The 19704-nt window shown below is 37.4% G+C and overlaps 1 protein-coding gene across 2 annotated transcripts in view; it reads left to right on the top strand.

Annotated features, from left to right (window-relative positions):
• Positions 1 to 19704, top strand: part of GABRB2 (gamma-aminobutyric acid type A receptor subunit beta2) — a 132370-nt gene that overhangs the window by 71783 nt on the left and 40883 nt on the right. For both annotated transcript variants that reach the window (XM_054388896.1, XM_054388895.1), the window contains exon 5: positions 983 to 1065. In XM_054388896.1, coding sequence (XP_054244871.1) covers positions 983 to 1065 — 83 coding nt within the window. The remainder of the gene's footprint in view (positions 1 to 982; positions 1066 to 19704) is intronic.

Below are 19704 nucleotides of genomic sequence, written 5' to 3'. Positions count from 1 at the left end.
GTTTCTCTGAGAAGTCTGTAGGAATCACTAGATGCTAGTAGCTGTAGGAGGTTCCTCATCAGGTAGAGGGGAAAAGAAAGCCTAGAAACCTCTCATCTTATGCACTAAATGTATGACTGGCCCTATATGGAGCACATGCTATTTTGAATGTTGGCAGTTCCCAGATAGTAATGTTTTTTAATTACTATACTTATATAGCATGCTCCTGATGTGAGGGTGAGATATGAATTTTTTTTTTTTGTCTACACATCAAGAAGGCTTGATGGGAAAGTAGTTAATAAAATGCTGGTGAGAATTTTGCCTTGATTCATGTCAACTCAGGATCATATTCCTCCAGAGGCTTATCAACACAAGATTTATTGATACTACAGCCGTTTCTCTCAACATCTAATAGACTTATTTGACATGTTGGTGTTAGTAGTTTGGTGAAATCTGGAGACAGAAGTGTGGTCTAAATGGTTTTGTGAAAATTGTCCTGAAAATGTTTGCTTTCTAACATGAAGATCAAATAATATTTTGTTTACAAAGCACTGTTGAACAGGAGAAAGAAGCATTAAGTTTCATCAAGGAATTTAAATTACTAAGCCAGGATATGACGTATGTGTCTTTCTCTGTTCCTCTTGAGATTGCCTCTGCCACTTTTCTGTGAGCCTTTCCATTTTTGGCTTGAAGTTCTGTGCTATAAAATGAAAGAAATACTGTAATCCTAGTTCATGCTTCATTTTGTCAGGATAAATTGTTTGATGATTATTAAAGCTTAAAGTACTATGATAATGGTGTGCAAAGGGGAAGCTCTCTGCTCACCCACCAGACTGGCATAACCCTCTTAGAGCAGCGTTAGTTGTAAGTAAGCAGCAGACATGCTATTTTAGTGAAAACAGACAAAAGCATCAGTTGTGCTGAAATACATTTTCTTAACTATGCAGGATCAAGGAGAGACTGAAACAAGACACATTAACAAGCTCTTCTTTTTCCTTCACAGAATTACAACAACAGCTGCTTGTATGATGGACCTACGGAGATATCCGCTGGATGAGCAGAACTGCACATTGGAGATTGAGAGCTGTAAGTACTTCTGCAAATCCTACTTATTCTGTGGTCAACTGCTTTGGAGTTTTTATTTCTGTTGTAGTCTTTTTTTTTTTTTTTTTCTTTTCCCCAGCATGCTACTAACCTACTTGTCTTTGTCTGATGACATTTAGATCCTTGTAAACACATGCAAAAAATAGCTTTCCAGATGGATTAGTAATTTGTGGCACAAGGATTAGCAAAAGTTATTCTGTGTTTTGATGGACAATTTACAGCTTTAAAAGTCTCATTCAAATGCCTCGTTGGAGTTCATGTGAGGAGCACAAGGATTATTATCAGTTCTTTATCCTCCTTTACTGCTGAATCGTGTGGCAGCTTGTTTCCATTTATAACTAACTGCAAGAAGTTAGAATTGTCCTTGAAAGAGGTGTTTTGTGCATTTTTTTAACCCCTGTTCTATAGTTAAACTTTCAATGTGTACGGCATAGTTTTATATACTGATTTAGTAGTAGATGTCTGTCCAACTTCCTATGTAAATAAAACTTCTGTTGTGAAATAAAATTTCAAATCTCTTCACTGAAAAATCTTTTGGGGAAACTAAGTACATCAGAGAAAAAACAATTTATGATCACTTTTATAAAGGTAATATTGTAAACATGCATTTTTTGGTGCGCTAATTAAGATCATAGCAGTACTTTCAAGTACTTTATTAGCTTGAATGTGGCAAGCGAAATGGAAATTAATGGTGTATTTTAAGATACAGTACACAAAAGCATGGGCATTTTTAAAGTAGCTTCTGTATTATAAAAGATTATGTGGTATTTCAGTGTGCACTGAAGTACAAAATATAACAGTAGCTTGTGCAGCGCTCTGGTAAGAACTTGGAACAGCTGAGCTTCTTTCTCCTGTTATGGAAAGTATATTTAAGCATATGCTTTAAACTTGCATCCAGGTTTCGGTAATCATAGTGTAATTTAAAGATATGCCAAAATCCTTTCCTGAATTAAACTTGTGACACTGCTGTCTGAAATAATTTAAGTGGATAAAATGAGCAAAATCGGTCTTTGTCACTAAAGTTCACCCCTTCAGTATGCTGAAATATACAAGCAGCCAATGTGATTATGGACTTTGCTCTTTTGAGAACAGGCAAAATCTTGGTTGTTTGGTTTTTTTTTTTTTCGAGTTCATTGTAAGATATCTATTGGTAGCATAAAATACCTCTCAGGTCAGTCCTTATGAAAAACTGAAAATTAAATTATGTCCCTGCACATGACTTGGAATCACAGAATTGCCTAGACAGGAAAGACCTTTAAGATCCTTGAGTCAAATCATTAGCCTAACATTGGCAAGTCCTTGACTAAATCATATCCCTAAGCACTACATCTACATGACTTAAATACCTTCAGGGATGGGGACTCCCCTATGTCCTTGGGCAAGCCACTCCAATGCCTGATAACCCTTTCAGTGAAGAAATTCTTCCTAATATCCAACCTAAACTTCCCTTGGTGCAACTTGAGGTCATTTCTTCCTGTCCCTAATGTGGGACCTCTAGGTTGATGTTTCTCTTTCATCTGATTTGGAGTAGAACTTTGAAGTGGTAGAATTTTTCTTCCAAGAAATGATCCTGCAAAACAGGGTATTGAGCTCTTGAAACTGTTATTCTACTTGGTAAGAAAAGGACAGAACTCATTGTATCATATTAAAAAGATAAAAGTTTAATTCACTGTAGTGGTTAGGGTGCATGTAGAAGAGCTTCTTTGCAGACCTATTAACTCTGTGGCAGCATCACAAAAGTAAAATGGATTTAAATCAGGATACTGTATATAGCTAACCTGTCTTTCATTGCAGTGACAAATGTCATTAAAGAATGTGGATAGAATATTTGAATTGTGCTTTGAAACACGTTCATGCTGCTTTAGAGAATTATTGTTCTTTATACATGTCACTCTCTCCAGGTAAAACCCTGAGTGTTTCTAATCTTTATGAATCATTTCAGCCAAAAATGCTGGTAGGTAGGTGGGTAGAGTGAATAAGATTGAAAGTGACTTTGAGGTGTTCATTGTGGGTACACAAGTCATAATCACTTTTTTACACTGGTTAAGCTGTATGTTAAAAGTAGCTTTGTTTCTTGCCCTACTGACCCTGTTGGATGCTTCTTTCACCCCTGCTCTCTTGTGGTGGCTAGAAATTATCTGATTTCTACCCCAAGTGTTTTCATGACTATGAAGGCAGGAAATTAAAGTCACTGCTTGTGTCAGCCATTTTCTTTGGGTTACAAGTCTTCCCCAGCTCTGCTGGGACCTTAATACATTTAAAGAAAGCAGTCGCAGTTTTTCATAGGCTTCATTTCATGAAAGTGAATATGCTAGTCGCTTTTAGCTTTTTCATACAAAAGTATGTTGAGAGAAATGCACAATTAGCTAATGTTATTCTGCATTACAAATAAGTAGCACCATAATCAGTATCCCAGCTGAAACCTTTATTATGCTATGATTTTAATCCTTCCCTTTTTCAAAGAGCTACCCTTGCCTTTCTTCACAACTGCATCTTTCACAGATGGCAGTCTTTCCTGGAACAGTACAGTAATGTCTTTACCTTTCTCACTCATTTTCCAGTGGTGGATTCTAGCTCTTGGTAGATTTTACATAGTACTAAGTACACTTGACTGGGCATTTCATAACCTTGTTAAAAGAGATCAGTAATATTCTTAACCTTGAGGACTGTAGCAATATTATCCAGTTCTTGCTGTATTTGTTCTGATCATCCTTTGTCTTAACAGTGCTCCAACATTTAGTTTCATTGGAAATTTCATTAACGCACAAATACTAAAGAATATTAATGTGAAGAAGGAAAAGCTTTGCCGTACTGAACATGATCTATTCTGTTAGGGCAGCACAATTTCCTGCACATCTTTTATATTTTGTTATTACTGTCTGTTCTTTGTCCTGTATCAAACGTTTTACAGAAGTCCAGGTCAGATATATTTTGGTTTTTAAGCAGTTATTGTCTAGCCAGATCCTTTAAGTCATGACAGATTTTTGTCCCATTTCCATACATGTTAATGTGTCTAATGTTCTTCTTTCTCTGACTTCTTCTTCCTTCCTTCCCTTCCCTCCTGTCCAGTTACTGATGCCATAGTTGATTTGCTTCTTAGCTGCCTGGGTTATCTTTCCATGTGGCATTGTGTTTACTGAAATTTGTGGCCTATATAAAATTTTTGCTAATCTAGATTTAGCTAAATTTGATTAATTTGCAAATTACAAATTACAATGGAAAAGAATTTTACGTATAATATGAAAACTGGAAATGTGACAGTGACAAGTAGAGTCCCTCAAGGATCAGCACTGAAGTTGAGAACTGAAATTATTAGTATTTTTTAAATATATAGCTAGTTACATCTCTGTCTTTGTTTTGCTTTACGCATCCTTAATGGCAGAAATATGTTGAATGTTGAGTTTTGCTATGATGCTTCTAAACCTGTAGGCCATATTTTCCAAGGGGGTTTAATTTGAGCTATTCTGCTTCTTCCTTTCTTTTGTTATTTCCCAACACACTGAATAGCAAACTTAGAATACCAGAGGGAAATCAGTTTTTCTGTGTATTCATTTCTTAGTTTCCCAACTTGCAGGCAACAGAGAGCTTTTTTTTTTTCCTTTTTAGTTGAATATTGGCTTAACTCAGTAAAATAGCTCTCCTTTCTGCTTCCTACCTCTGCCACTGCAGTATGAATTGCTGAGTCTCTGATGAAGCTCTAGAATAATTTTGTTTCTCTGCTGTTTCCTGCCTCTCTGGAGTTGTAACTGTTGAAAGGAATGTCTTAGCTAATCAAGCATAAAACTAGTGGGAGCTCAAAGGCAAAAAGAAGTACAAGTGAGCTTGAAGAATACATAAATTCCTATAAACAAGTGAAATATCATATTGCACATCCTCTAGCAGAGCAGAGATAAATGATTGTGATTCTTTTTGAATATTTTTAAATGTCATCATTCAAGATTCATCTGGTATGTTTGGACCTTGGTCCATTTCAATTATGCCACACAAAGACAAAAATTTGCTTCAGTTGCTTTGTATCACATTTTATAATGTTTTTGGCATAGCCATATTTATGTCATACTGAGGTATAATGCAGAAACTGCCTGCTTTGTGAGAATGATTTTATTATTATGTTTCCATTTCTTTGTTGCTGTGGAATAAACAAGAACGTGCTTTGTTTCTCCTTAGAAGCTCATTCTCAGAAACATTTTCTGTAGTGAATTAAAGATGTGGCTTTAAACAAAGTGCATTAAAGCCCTGCTGTTTGCACCCCTGGCAAACAGGGAGCTTGCCACTCAGATGTGCTAACCATGGAAAAAAGGGCAGTCAGAATAGCATGCACAGACGGGGAAGGACCACTTTGCTGATGAATGAGAAATGGGTGTTTGCAGAGCATTTCATTTATATAACAACCCGGGATGTTTGGATTAGACTTTTTTTTTTTTTTTTTTTCCCTGATTCATGACAAAAGGGCCACAGAAACACTCTAGGATAATTTCAAAACTTTCACGTGGTAACAGAATCTAGAAAAAGCCAGAAAAACCAGAGGAGAGTATCATTCCTTCCAGTGCAGCTGAGTATCAAACACTTCCTAATCACATCATCTGAAAGCTCATCAAGAAGAGAAACAGAAGTCATCTTTGTGTGCTCAAGGTGACTTTACAAGTACATTTAAGGCATTGAAAAGAAATCAAAGATGTCTTTTGCTGAAGCCTTGTGTACTTTGCAGATGGCTGCTCTGGCCATCGATCAAAGCTATAATCAGGTCACACGGGACAAATGGTAGAACTCCAGGAGCTGACCAGGTAAGGCTTTTCTGGGTTAGAGGCAAAAATGCTTGATGCCAGCCAAGAAACTGTGCTTAACCCCAGGAAACAGGCGTTCAACAAAGGAGGATACCACAGGAATGTGTCGCTTCCAACAATTGCACAGTAAGTGCAAGATGTGACTTTTGGACCACTGAAGGTTCCAATCTTAATAATGGTCAATTTTTATTTTATTTTCTTCCATTTATCAGGCGTAGCATGTGCCCTGTCCCATTTGTCCCTTCAGCTGAGTCTGTTTTGCATAGCAGCCCTTGTACAGGGAGGATATTTTTCTGTCAGTAGAAGCTGACCATATCCATGTGCTCCTTTTCTTTCCTTGTTCATCGTCTGTATGTTTGGGTGCCTTAACTTGGTTTCTATGACAATTCAACCTGTACAGCACTTTGCACGGGGGGAGAGACAGAGATTGCTTAGCAAACAGTGGTGAACTCCATCTCTATATCCAGACTGTTCATTCCAGCAACATCAGCTTAATAGTGTGGCTTCTTTGGGACAGGTACTTCATTCTTTATTTGTCCTTAGTAATTTTCTCTCAAGTATGTTGAGAAGAGGTATAATTTCAGTGGCATAATGCAGACTGGCAACGAACAGGAAATCCTTGACTCCTCTTCAGTGTGTAGATAGGATGATTCAGTAAGAGCTAAAAAAAACCCCTAGCAGTAGATGATTCTTCTGGCTGGTCCCAAGAGGGGAAGCAAATTTAGGCTACCATCAGCACATTTGATTAGGATGGGTTGTGGGCAAGTGAACCAGTATTTGTAAGGTTTCAGGAAGACCCCACCACACCTTCCCAACTAGGGATGTTGGTCAAGGCTTTCAGATTCTCAGTGCATCTTTGCAGCAGTCATACACAAACAAGATGATATACTGTTTGCAAATGAACAAAGAATTGTATGGAAACTCTGCAACAGCTTCTTAATGCCTTGAAGCAAGCTGGAGTTAAATTAAAGGGGAAACCAAGATACTAATATCCAGTCTCTGCTTATCAGCACCAGACATTACAGGCAATGTAGATTTCCACAGAGAAATTCATAGCTTGATGTTTGTTTTTTAAATCATTCTGAAGTTGAATATGGAGAATATATAGAATCATAAAGATAAACAGACAAAATGCAAATAGTGTTACAACTTCTAGAACATTTTGCCTTTTATATCCACTCTGAGCCAGAGTACATTTGTCCTTACTGTGTATAACCCTGTATTTTATGAGAATGATTGAGTGAAAAAATGGCCCAGTTCAAAGACTTCATATTCAGAAAGCACCAGATTCATTTGTTAAAGGCTTTGGGGAAAAAAATGAATGTCCACAAAGCATCCTTGATGCTGTAGAAAGATGCTCTCTGAAAGAAAATAATGAATTTCTGACAAATACTCTGATAATCTTACATGCCATAAATGATGTGGACACATGGAAAACTGGTGGGTTGGCACTTTGCAGTCATATTTCCAGATTTCCAGAAGGTATGAGTTATACAAGGTAATTTTTTTTTCTCCATATAATAAACCAAGTAATAAGATTTCTGTTGTAACTTCTCATATGTTAGGCAAATGTTTTTTCTGTAGAACCAGCATTCTTCTTCAAGAAAAAGTAGTATTTATAAGTGGTATTGGAAAGAAGATCTGTGATACTGTTACATATCTGAGGTCTGTGTGATCAGAGATTACAGAGTTTTATTTTCTTTGGAACAACATATAATTTTGTTAGAAATTTGGTGTACTTAAAATGGTTGAAAGCATTGTTTCACTTGGTCAACAATTCAGGCAGAATCTTTGGGATGTGTTGAGTGTATCAGCAATATTTATTGTTCTGTCAAGTTCTCCTGTTTTTGGTTCAGGCACAAAAATAACTGGATTTAGTTGTGCAGTAGCTTTCTCACCTGTGATTTTTTTTTTTTTTCACTTGCTGCCTGGTGCTTCCAAGTGTTGGACCTAATCACTATTAACTGTAGAACCACAGTTGAAATGACAAAGATGTCCCACAGGGGCAGAAAAAACACTCAGTGCCTGGCATGCATTGTCTTCCTGCCAGCAAGAGGTCACCTTACATCAGAGGCTGTTGGTGGTAACAAGTAACCGTTGTTTTGAACTGGCAATAGCAACAATTTTCTGCTCACTGGGTGAAGGGGGCAGCACTTCTTGGGTCTGGCCTGGTCACACATTAATTTGTCAGACTTTTTTTTCTATCACTGTGTCAGCTGTAGGTTATGTTACAGACTTGATGGACGCTTGTGAGGTTTATTTGCATTGGGTTCATAACAGCTAACATACCTGATTTTGCTGTGGGATGTGATAATAATCCTGTCCTTTCCTCTTTCTTTTTTTTAACCAATAAATCCGTTATTGACATATAATGTTTTTCTTCCTTGTAATGCATGGCTTACTTGGATTGCAGAGTTTAGTGCTAAACAAAGTTTTTTTCAGGACTCAATGAAATGACCTAAATAACAAAATGCTATTTGTAAATAATGCACTTCAACTTCTGTCAGAAAGACTAGGATGTGACAGTTGTGTCTCGCTTGCAGATAGAAATGATACTGCCTCATTACCTTGTTATTTTTTTTTTTTTTGTGGAAGAGTGAAATGTTTCAGCATTCATTTGTAATGCTAAGTCCAATTCTAGTTTTCAAGATTTTTTTTCTTTGAATGTGTCCAGTTCATGATAAACTGAGAATATCTGTCAGGCTTTCTGTGAGAAGCAAGCTTCAAATACCATTTAGTTTATGGTTTAAAAAACAAAACAAACCAAAACCCAAACCAAACCACAAAAACAAACAATCTGAATGACAGCATCCTGACAATGTCCTGAAGAAGTTAATATATTTTACAAGTAGCCTTGTATTTTGGCAAAGGCATCTTTGAATTAATAAGTCAAATTATATAATTTTCCTTCTATTTATGATCATCTGGTATGGTATAATCTGATAGATATCTCTTGATCAAGTTACACAGATGCTTTTCCCACCATATAGTCTGAAGTGTCTCTGTATCCTGTGGCATTCTCATTCTCTCATCAAGATTTAAAACTTACCAAAATAAGGACTCTTTTCCCCTGGATAATGATCTAAGAATTTTCATTATTACATTTGGCTCAGTAATGTGTTTCTTGTAATGCACATCTAAAGGACAATTCTTTGTATCCTGTAACTGTCTTTATTGTGTGTGGAGCACAGATCTGAATGCTCAGTTTTACAGGAAATATATTGGAAGTACATTTGTTTAGGTTACAGCTTTGAATCTTGTGGTATCTCACATTTCCACTCTTCAACCACAGAGCAATCCATTCCCTGCGTTTGCTATCACACAAGCTTGTGATCTCGTAATTGAATCATTGATGTAGCCAGTATTTGAGATGTTGCCTCAACCCAGGCAATAATCCTATATAACAACAGGGGAACCCAAGGAACTGATGGAAGTTAGTAGTCAGCCGTTGGTCTACAAACACACCTTTCCATGTTGACATTATGCATACAGGAACTGTGCTCTGAGGAGGATTCTGCAATATTGGAAAGATCGACTTGTAACAGTAGTAGTCTACGATTACCGTGAATGACATCAAGCTCTGTATGGGAATCCAGCTACTTTATGGATGTGTGAAAGGTGGTTATCCAAGTATAAACCCTTACCACAGTTTCCTGGTAAAATTAACCACTTCTTTCATGTTTCTCTGCCACAATTGTGATAATCAACATACATTAACAATGTGTATTCAAAGCAGACAGAGCTTTGTTCAAGGCAAAGACCTTTTACGAGATAAGAACTAGTCTCATAAAAGCAGAGTAGGCACCTGAATCTTTCCATGTGGGAGTTTGTCTGTGCCCATCAGGGGCTTTTCAAGAAAACAGGAATGAATTTCTCCCGACCACAGCCTGAAACTGTCAAGTCTCTTCAATGGCTTACTTTTGGAAGACTGATCTGTACCAAAATGTTACACAGACAGCCTGAGTGATACTGAAATGCTGGTAAGCTAAGTTTTTTGCTTTTATTCTTTTTGGGTTTTGTGTCTGGACCTTTGTAACCTGTTACCTATCCAATGCATGTTCTGTCACCATTTTGGGGAAATTCTGGAAAGGTGAAAACACAACAGTAGATTATTTTTTACCTATCATTCTTCTCTATCTTCTTTGCTTTGCAGACATAAAAGGAGTAATATAAACAGTAACACTGGTTACTTCTATTCTGTCAAAATTTATGTCCTAAGGCTGGTATCCAAGCCAAGGAACTTCTTACTCTTCACACAAAAATAACGTGCATGTTCAGGGGAGCTGATGAACGCTGAAGTGCTCCAAGTGCTCTACACTTACACTGTAAGTTGCTTATGTTGCTGTAGCATAGTTGGTGTTCATGCTGCCATATACATCTACTAACTAGAGCAGTATTTTCATTTCAGGTTTCAAGAACAGCTCTTCAAGTCCAGAAAGATCCAGTCTTGTCTGGTAAATACATGTTACTTTTCTCCTGCAAAGCCTACCTAAGTTCTATCAAAGCTTGTTATCTTGAAGAAGAACAACAGCTTTTGCTTCTTCATTTATGAGAAGATGAAATTAAAAAAATAAGCTTTACTATGAAGGCAGAAAAACCTTTACCTTGCTGTGGCCAAAATTTGCATTTTACCCTGTAATGTGCCGTGTACAGCACAGCCTTCTATTTTTTTCTTTTACAGTGACTCTTCATGTACTGCTGATAATACTATGGAATTGATTGTACGGGTGTAGCAGAATTACATTATAAACTTACAAGGTCTTTGATAAATGTGTTAGCTTTCTTAAAGAAATAAAACTGTTCTTCATTACTGTATCTGTGTGTTTCATTATGAATATAAGGAATTCCAGACACAGTAAAACATGGGCAACTTTTAAAATCTGTTGAGGGAAAATGACTGCAAATTTGGAATTCCTGGCAGCTGATTTTTCTGGTTTTTATATACAACAAATCTAAGTATTTATATATAAAAACTGGTGACGGTTTTGTTGTTTGGTTAGTTGTTTTTGTTGGTTTGTTTTTTTGGTTTTGGGATTTTTTTTTCCTGGGGGAGGGGAGGAAGTCTTTGGTTTGGTTTGGTTTTGGGTAGGAGTTTTGAAAGTGATGTAAACCAGAGCAGCAGTTCTACTCTGCACGTTCCTCTCTGTGCTACTGAATGGTCCATAACCCTTGTAAGCTTTTAGTCCCTTAAAAAAAAAAAACAAAAAAACAAACCCAAAAACCACCACAAAAACAAACCATACTTTCTTGTCACTGAACAGTGGGTTCCTACTTGCACATATTTACATATGTACTAGTTCTTATTTGGCCTTGAAACTCTACCCAGGGACACTTTGTTCTGTGGCTGGATGCCAACTTGCTTTTTATTTTAAGGGATTTTTTAAGGATATTTGATAAATTAGGTCATTATTCCTGTCACATATGGTGTGTCTATAATTTTACCAAATACCAAATTGTGAATTCATGGATGTAATTATCATTTAAGGATGATTTTCATAGTTTTAATGACCATATATGATGAGGTATTTTAACATGTTCTCATACTTTATATCCTTAAAATGACTTGCTTTTACAGGAAGCTCTCTAGCCTGATTAAAACTTGAGCTTTGGCCCTCTGGGAATACTGAAGCATAGTTCAAAACTGGAGCCAAGGTGCTTCATCTACATCTCTGTTACAGCCATTTCTAAGCAAGGTGTCTTTTGACTGTCATTACCAGCGTAACTCAGTCAGTATCTGCTGCCATCAGATTTTTTTCTCTTGTTCTGGTTTTAAAAGGTCCATAAGCAATCTTTCATATTTTTTTTATGTCTACTATTTTCATCTTAGTTCTGATAGAATATAGCCTTAAGGGAAAATGTTGCAAGTGCAAATAATTTCACACAGATCCTGTACAACACTCTCTCACAGAAGTGTTGAAAACTCAAATTAAGGGCTTGTTATTTAAAAATATTTCCCATCCAATCTTTTCTACTTTTACAATATCATTATAGCAATGCTTGTCAGCAGTTTACTGGGGTGATAAAAGAAAACCAAAGAACTGGGCTCTTGACACTTGAGGATTGTTCATATTTTCTCTGTATACCATATTTGTCAAACAAATTTTATGATGCTTGATCCTATGTTGAGACAAAGGCCCAGCTCAGCCTTTGAGAAATACTCTTCTTGTAGCCACAGAAAATGCTTACAGATATTAGGACTCCTAATTCTATTTAGACTGTTGAGAATATATTCATTCCAGGTTGGTGTACCTGTCGGCCAAGAATATGATCAAGGTTGGTTGGTTGAGCTTTTCAGTGGGAGGAAAATATTCTAACAGATGAGTTCAAAGTTTTAAAAATTAAGTGTTTTATTTAGGATTTATAGGGGTTTTTTTAGAAGGCATCACAGAATCACAGAATTTCAGGGGCTGGAAGGGACCTCGAAAGATCATCTAGTCCAGCCCCCGTGCCAGAGCAGGATCACCTGCACCAGATCATGCAGAAATGCATCCAGGTGAGTTGTGAGTATCTCCAGAGAGGGAGACTCCACAACCTCCCTGGGCAGCCTGTTCCAGTGCTCTATCACCCTCACAGTGAAAAAAATTTTCCTCATATTTACATGCAACTTCTTATGCCTCAACTTCCACCCATGCCTGTCCTGTCATTGGGCATCACCGAGAAGAGCCTGGCTTCATCCTCTTGGGACTCACCCTTTACATCTTTATAAACATTGATGAGGTCACCTCTCAGTCTCCTCTTGTCCAAGCTAAAGAGCTCCAGCTCCCTCAGGCTCTCCTCATAGGGAAGAAGTTCCACTCCCTTAATCATCCTTGTGGCTCTGCACTGGACTCTTTCAAGTAGTTCCCTGTCTTTCTTGAACTGAGGGGCCCAGAACTGGACATAATCCAGGTGAGGCCTCACCAGTGCAGAGTAGAGGGGGAGGAGAACCTCTCTCAACCTACTGGTCACCCTCCTTCTAATCCACCCCAGAATGGCATTGGCCTTCTTGGCCTCAAGAGCACATTGCTGGCTCATGGTCACGAGGCATTAGAGAAGCACTTGGAAAATTTGATGTCTATGGCATTCAATAATGAAGACAAATAATGCAACAAAAGAGGGCAGAAGGAGATTTAGACAAATGCAGTGTTTAAAAGTACTCTGGGACATCCTGAGATGATAAACAAAGAAATTACATATCATTTATATGAGAGGAAGACAAGAGGGCCACTCAGATTTTCTGAGAGGTCCAACCAATGCATAAAGAGTATTCTTTGAAGCATTTTTCAAGAAAACCAAGCACCTCCAGTACTGGTTCTGTTTTAAACTCTGTTCTATGACACAGAAGGAGATCTTGCTCAGTCTATAAATAACAATGAAATCTAGCTTTTTAGGTTCATCTAAATAATATTTCAGCAACTTAATAAAAAAGATTAGTGACTGTACCTGTGCTGTTGTAGGAAAAAAAATGTAGGTGCTCTTCAGTTAATCTCTTGAGTCATTGTCATAGCACTGTCCTTTAGAGAAAAGATGAACAATATGGAGTCCTGAATTGTATTTTAGTTTCGTTAGCACAGATAAATAGGAATAATTACTTAACTCACTGTTTCTATATGTGCTTCTGTAGGGAATGGTGCAGCATTAATTTTGTCTTTTTTACACCTGTCACTCAGCAAAACCAAGTTTGAGTCACAGACTAATTCTGAAGGTGAAATACTGTTGGGGGTGGGGTATGTGCAGTTCTGAGAATTACTGATTTCTACCATGGAGTACTGAGACTAGAGGTGTATTACACACAGCCTTTGAAACATAAAACTCATTTGGTATTTTGTCTTGGAAGCAAAGGAAATCAGCTGCAATATGTCTCTCAGCCAGTTTGCTTAATAATAGCCAAGTCAGCCCAGTATGAAACATCTAAAGAAATATTTTTCCTTGAGCTGGGTATGGTATATGAGTATATATTTATTCAGGGACTCAAGCATGGTGAAAAATTAAAAAACAATCTGAATACTGTCAGTTGATTTGACAGTGTATTTATAAGATTAGGAAAATATAGCTACTGTCATTGTACAGCAGTACTCAAGGATCTCATCAGGAGTTAGATTGCTGCATTTTCCTTAATTAACTCAACTGTGGTACTTTTCTCAAATAGTGGTTGTAAACATAAGGTAGACTTAGTACCTGTTTTACTACCTTTAGCATGAGGTGATGCTAGTCTTGCATTTGGACAGAATTTGGTGACTACAGCAGTAAATGTTACCTCTTGACAAGGAGAAATGCTGAAATGTGTAGTTGTGTTTTGAGGTATTCAAGAGGGGATTGGATGTGGCATTTGGTGACATGGTTTAGTAGTCATGAGTTCTTGGGTGACAGGTTGGATTTTGATGATCCTTGAGATCTTTTCCAACCTCATTGATTCTGTGATTCTTTTTGAGACACAGTATTAATTTGAGTAGCCAGCATGTGGCAATCTGACTTGTTTATGGTCTGTTTTCCAGATTTCTGTGGTGTTAATGGTTAGATAGTCAACCATAGTCTTACTTTTGTTCACTCTTCAGTGCATAAACTCACTGGTTTATACATAGCATGAGTATGAAGATGATGTTGAAAAGTGGGTAGTTAGATGCAGTAAAAACTTACAAGAGAGAACTTTCTTTTTATTAACTCTGTATTGCTGTACCTGTAAGACACTATTAGTGCTATATTCTAAGCAGCTTTTCTGTCTGTACTTTATAAAGAGAACTGCACCTTTTTTTCTGGGCATGAAATCTGCTGTTGGAAGAACCTTCTGTAAGTTGGCTTGTTGAAATAGAAAAATGTTACTTTGAATAAATACTGTGATATTAACGTGGCTGCCCTGGTGATGAGAAGGCTCTCAGGTTGTATAGGAACAATGTTGTTTTGTGATATCACTTGCTCACACTGGGAAGATGCCATCATTCTGAATGCAGCATGCTTTCCTTAAATACACTGATTCAGACAACCTGCAGCAGCTGCTTGTTTTGTGTGGTTTTGGCTTTGAGTTTTGGGTTGTTTCATTTTGTTTGTTTTGTCTTTTTTTAAAATTCTTTTTACTTTCAGGGATTTGTATGATTGTGGAAAGTGTTGTAGCCAGAAGATAGAACAAAGCTCACTAGGGAGACTCCAGCTGAGACTGAAAATAGAGCATTCTTGGTTCCACATGTTTGTGAGTTAACACATGAGGCCACTTGACCAGTCAAAAATTAACTTGGTTTGTTAAAAAGGAGATAATGCCTTGCTGTAAGTGCTGTTGTTAATGGCCTATCATTCTGTTATGGCAAATATATGTCCAAATTTCCTAATTTGCTTACGAATATTCTGTGAGTGTCTGACCTTCGAAGAAGTAAGCTCAGCTATCAGCTCGAGTGTTATCATCCCTGTTGAGTTATTCAGAATAGATTACAAACTGCTTCCAAAGGAAGAATAAATGTAAGCCTTAAATAATTATGAGGATGATGAGTAGGCAAGCCTTTTAGTTAGATCTTTCCTTATCTAAATTGTTTTTCCAATCATGATAAAAATATCAAAGTATGCAGTAAAAATATCTGAGCAAAGTATCAAAATCAGTTGCACAGAGGAAGATAATTACCAGATAGCATGCATCTGTTCCTACAGGCTCAAAGAAGGGCAGATGAGCTGATGTGGAGCTCTGCATACTTTAACCTGGACTATTTTCAGCCCCTTGGTTATCTTAGTATCTACCCACTGCATTGCAGCTGTCTGCAAAAAGGAGCTCTTTCCAATCAGAAATGGAGTATTTCCAGGGATGGGGCATCTACCACCTCTTTGGGCAACCTGTGCCAGTGTTTCACCACCCTCGTTGTAAAAAATGTCATCCTTATATGGAGTCTAAATCTCCCTGCTTTTAGTTCAAAAGTTAGTTCAATGTTAAATATGTGAGGTAGTCTGCTCTGAAAGGACATGTGGGAAAGGCAGGTTTTGGTGATTTGTTTTGTCAAGGGAGACCTATCTCCTGTGACTATTGGAGTAGTTTCCAAACTTTGGCATCAATGCCTCATGATGAGGCATGAAATCCTTCTTGCCAGACATCCCTAAATTGAGCAACACAGCCACATTTGACAATAAAAAATTACATTTAAGGGAAACAATGCAAAAATAAATACTCATTTGTAAATCCGTTTTGTCTGATTTTCAGAATAAATCTAGCAAATTAGTTAAACACATTAAAACATAATTTAGGTTTTCTTTATTTGTAAGTTTGTTTTTGGTGAGGAAACTATGGAATATTATTTACTGGATGTTGTCTGAGGAAATTATTGGATGTTCTTTACCGAGTGTCTGCATCCCAGTTACATACTGTTATGTTTTAAATTGTTCAGCCTAGTGCAGAAAGACCTTGGGATGTCTATGATCAGATGGATATTTCAGAAATGCTTGTTTTGCAAGCACAGGTATGCTGGCTTATGAGAGCATGATTGTGCTTCCATAAATCTTGCTAATAGTTGAGTATTTCAGCTATGGGACCGGGTTATTGTTCATTCACCATCCGTTTTTTACTTATCTTTATGACTTCTCTGAAAATTGATAATATTAAAGAATGGGGGAAAAACAAAGTTCTGTAACTTTGAGGCTATTTTAAGAAAGAAAATATGGGCTATTGGAGTTGATGTTCTGAACAAGAAGAGAAGCTAACATCTTCCTGAGGACTAGCACGTGTACTCTTAGTATTGATGATGTGAATTTTGTTTGTTAGAATCAAATATAAGAAGGTACTTCATTTTATATATAAATTATCTTTAGATGTGGGAGGTTTATTTTATTATTTTTTTTCCAATTTGGATCAAAACTAAAAGTTTTCTGTTTCCCTTTTGGAATATGTGGGTGAAAAAAAAATGTCATGAAGCAAATTGTGTGAACAAGAGGAGAGTCCTGTGTCAGAAGCATTCTGTCATAATTTGTTTATAAGAGGAGGAATTTCAGTCCATGAGTTTTTGTCAAATACTTAATGCTTCATTACTGTGCTCTTTGCACACAGAAGATGCTTCTTAGACTCTTACTGCAGATTACATAGTTTCCCTTCTTTAGTGGTGTGCATACAATTCCCCTCCAGTGTACCTGTCGTGGTTTTTTTCCCCTGGTCCCAACTTTATTTTCTAAATTCAGTTTTCATTTTCATTCTTTTTATGTGGTCAGTCATAATTCTTCCATCTATTCTGTTAAGGTGTGTCCTAAGTACCAACCTTAGAACCTCAGCTTTTCCAAGTATATCCATGCTTTTTAATCACCTACAAATGAGAGGGAGTAGCTGTCTTGACCCCTGGGTTGGTTTTGGTTAGTTGGTTGGATTTTTTTCTTATAGAGAAGAAGACTCTTTGCTCTGATTACTCATAGGCTTCTTGAGCAAAGAAAAAAGTCTTGCATGTATCTGTAAAATTCCACTCATCCTTAAAGCATCTGGATTTTATCAAAGCCTCACAAAATCCACGTTCTTGTGACGTCACAGTCTTAACAATTTGGTAATAACCCTCAGGATGTCAGGATGGTAGCCTAGCACCAGCTTAGCAGTTGTTATTCATCCACTGTAAACCAAGCTCTCTAATCACATGTTTCTGTGTTATCTCTAGACACACTGATTACTGACATTTCTTGTGATCTGTGTCATATCTCCAGACATGTTAAATGTCTTGTGAAGTACGTCCAGATGTTTGACCAAACCTGAGACTTTTCCTGGGCTTTTTCTTAGAAGGAAATCTGCTTTCAGAAAGATGGCAAGTTGCCTTTTTGGTCATAAAATAATTCTAGACTGTTTGGATTTTTATTATCCTTTTTGTACCTTGTTTTCTGTCAACATTTTCCTTTGTAGGAGTAAATGCATACATGTTCTTCCCTCTGTGCATCTCCTAAGTGGATTATTAATGCATGCTCTACTCAAAAGATATTTCTTATTTTTTTCATTGCTGATTTTAGCAGTATGTCCTGCTCCGTGGCACCTCAGCAAGTTAATGCATGCTCTGTGTCTGCCTTGCCATCTTAAGGGCAGTGCAATCTATCTCACTAATGATGGTTTCATGCTGAACCTATCGTTATTTGTTTTCTGAATTCCTGTGTTGGGATTGCTCTTCTGATTCCAGACCTTCTTTAATAAAACATACATTAGAGTATTTGCAAAGCTGGAAGCACAGTGACACCTTGCACCCTCTGCTGCTTGCTGTGGAGCCCTTAAGGATGCTGCTAGCACAATGGCACCATGAGAGGCACAGCCTCCACAGAAAACTCATCTCTAGGCAGTCACATAAAGAGTGGGAAATGTTAATGATTTTAAGTGAGCAGCAGACTGACTTGCCCAATTATTATTTTAAAAACTCCAATCTGCCAAGCTGTTCAGCTCTCTCTCTCTCTCTCTGTATATATATATATATACACATATATATATATACACACAACCCCCAGTGCAAATATTTCCTATTTATGTGGCTGTCCCCTCATTTTGAACCTAACACTCCTTTTCACAAGTGGATCCCATGTGGTGCTGCCTGGACCATTTGTGAACAGCAGAGTAGTTTGCTGCAGGCAGTAAATGTCCTATATTTTGCCATTAATAAGATTACTGACGTTGCATTGAATGACATTGTTATAAACAAGATGGAGAAGCACAAATTGGAGAAAACCACATTTAGAAAATATCATGAAGAATGTAGTTGTTGAGCTTACTGGAAGGAACCAATTTTGAATCAAGTCTATCTTCAGTGTTTTCATTTAATGATCTGAAAATTATGACACTTTCCTAAACATTGGAGTAGCTTGAAGGGATAGAGTTAGGTTTAAAAGGTTCTCATCTAGCTAGAGAGGTGGTCTGTAAAAGATAAATTCCAAATTTTGTACCTAAGAATAGCACCTCAGAACTGGAAAATAACTAGGTAGGTGGCACTCCAGGGTAGGGATAATAAACCCAAAACAACCCTGGGGGGGAGATACCATGAATTGGAATGGAATACTGATTCCTTATCAGCCTGTTGTGACAATGGTGAGGCTGACATCAGGGTTTATAAATGGAGCTGCTATTTGTAAAATAACTGGAGCAATCTCTCTCCTCTATTCCATAATGGCAAGTACTCAATGGTCAGGCTATGTCCTTCCAAGTGCTGCACCTCAAGGAAGATTGGTGTCAATTAAAGAATATCTAGGGAATAGCAATTAAGTTCATCCAAGACCTGGAAAACATGACTTAAAAGAAAGATGGAACGATATTTGTTCTTGTAAAGAGGAATCTGAGGAAGAGATGGGATGAGTCTTCTAATACATGAAATGTGCTGCAAAGGGAAAGAGGATAATCTGTTTTCTATCATGTTGGTTGGTACAAGCAGTAATGAGCTTAAATTGCAGCAGTGAAACTTCAAAGTGAAGATGGTGAGGAAGGGTAATAATAGCCATAGTGAGATACAGGGATAGGCTGTGGCTCTTTCACCTGCTGTATCCCACCCACAGGAGGCCTATCAAGACAAGCAGAAAATGCTGTTTGTAGGAACTGTGGCCATGCAGTTGTCTCTAACTCTGCACATAAATAGTTTTTGCATGAATGGCAGATGGATACACCAGCATGAAATTATCATTGTATAAATACTTGATAAACCCCTAAAGTATGGCTTGACAAACAGTTCAGGAAGTCAGTGCCTTACTTAAAGACTGTATTTGCATTTCCCTCCTACCACTCTGAAGCACAGCTAGAATAATTATCTCCAAGTGTAATCTACAGCATTGCTGCTCTCTCACTTTTCAGGTCTCAAGAGTAGAAGTTGTTTCAATTTGTTTTCTAGTAGAAGGTCATCTACACTTTCTACATGTGATGGTGTACAGTTTCTCTTCAGATGTGCACAAGGCT

The sequence above is a fragment of the Indicator indicator genome, chromosome 18 (genome assembly GCF_027791375.1).
Source record: "Indicator indicator isolate 239-I01 chromosome 18, UM_Iind_1.1, whole genome shotgun sequence".
Lineage (NCBI taxonomy): Eukaryota > Metazoa > Chordata > Aves > Piciformes > Indicatoridae > Indicator > Indicator indicator.
The sequence above is the reverse complement of the archived record's forward strand: the minus strand, read 5'-3'. Positions and strand labels throughout refer to the sequence as shown.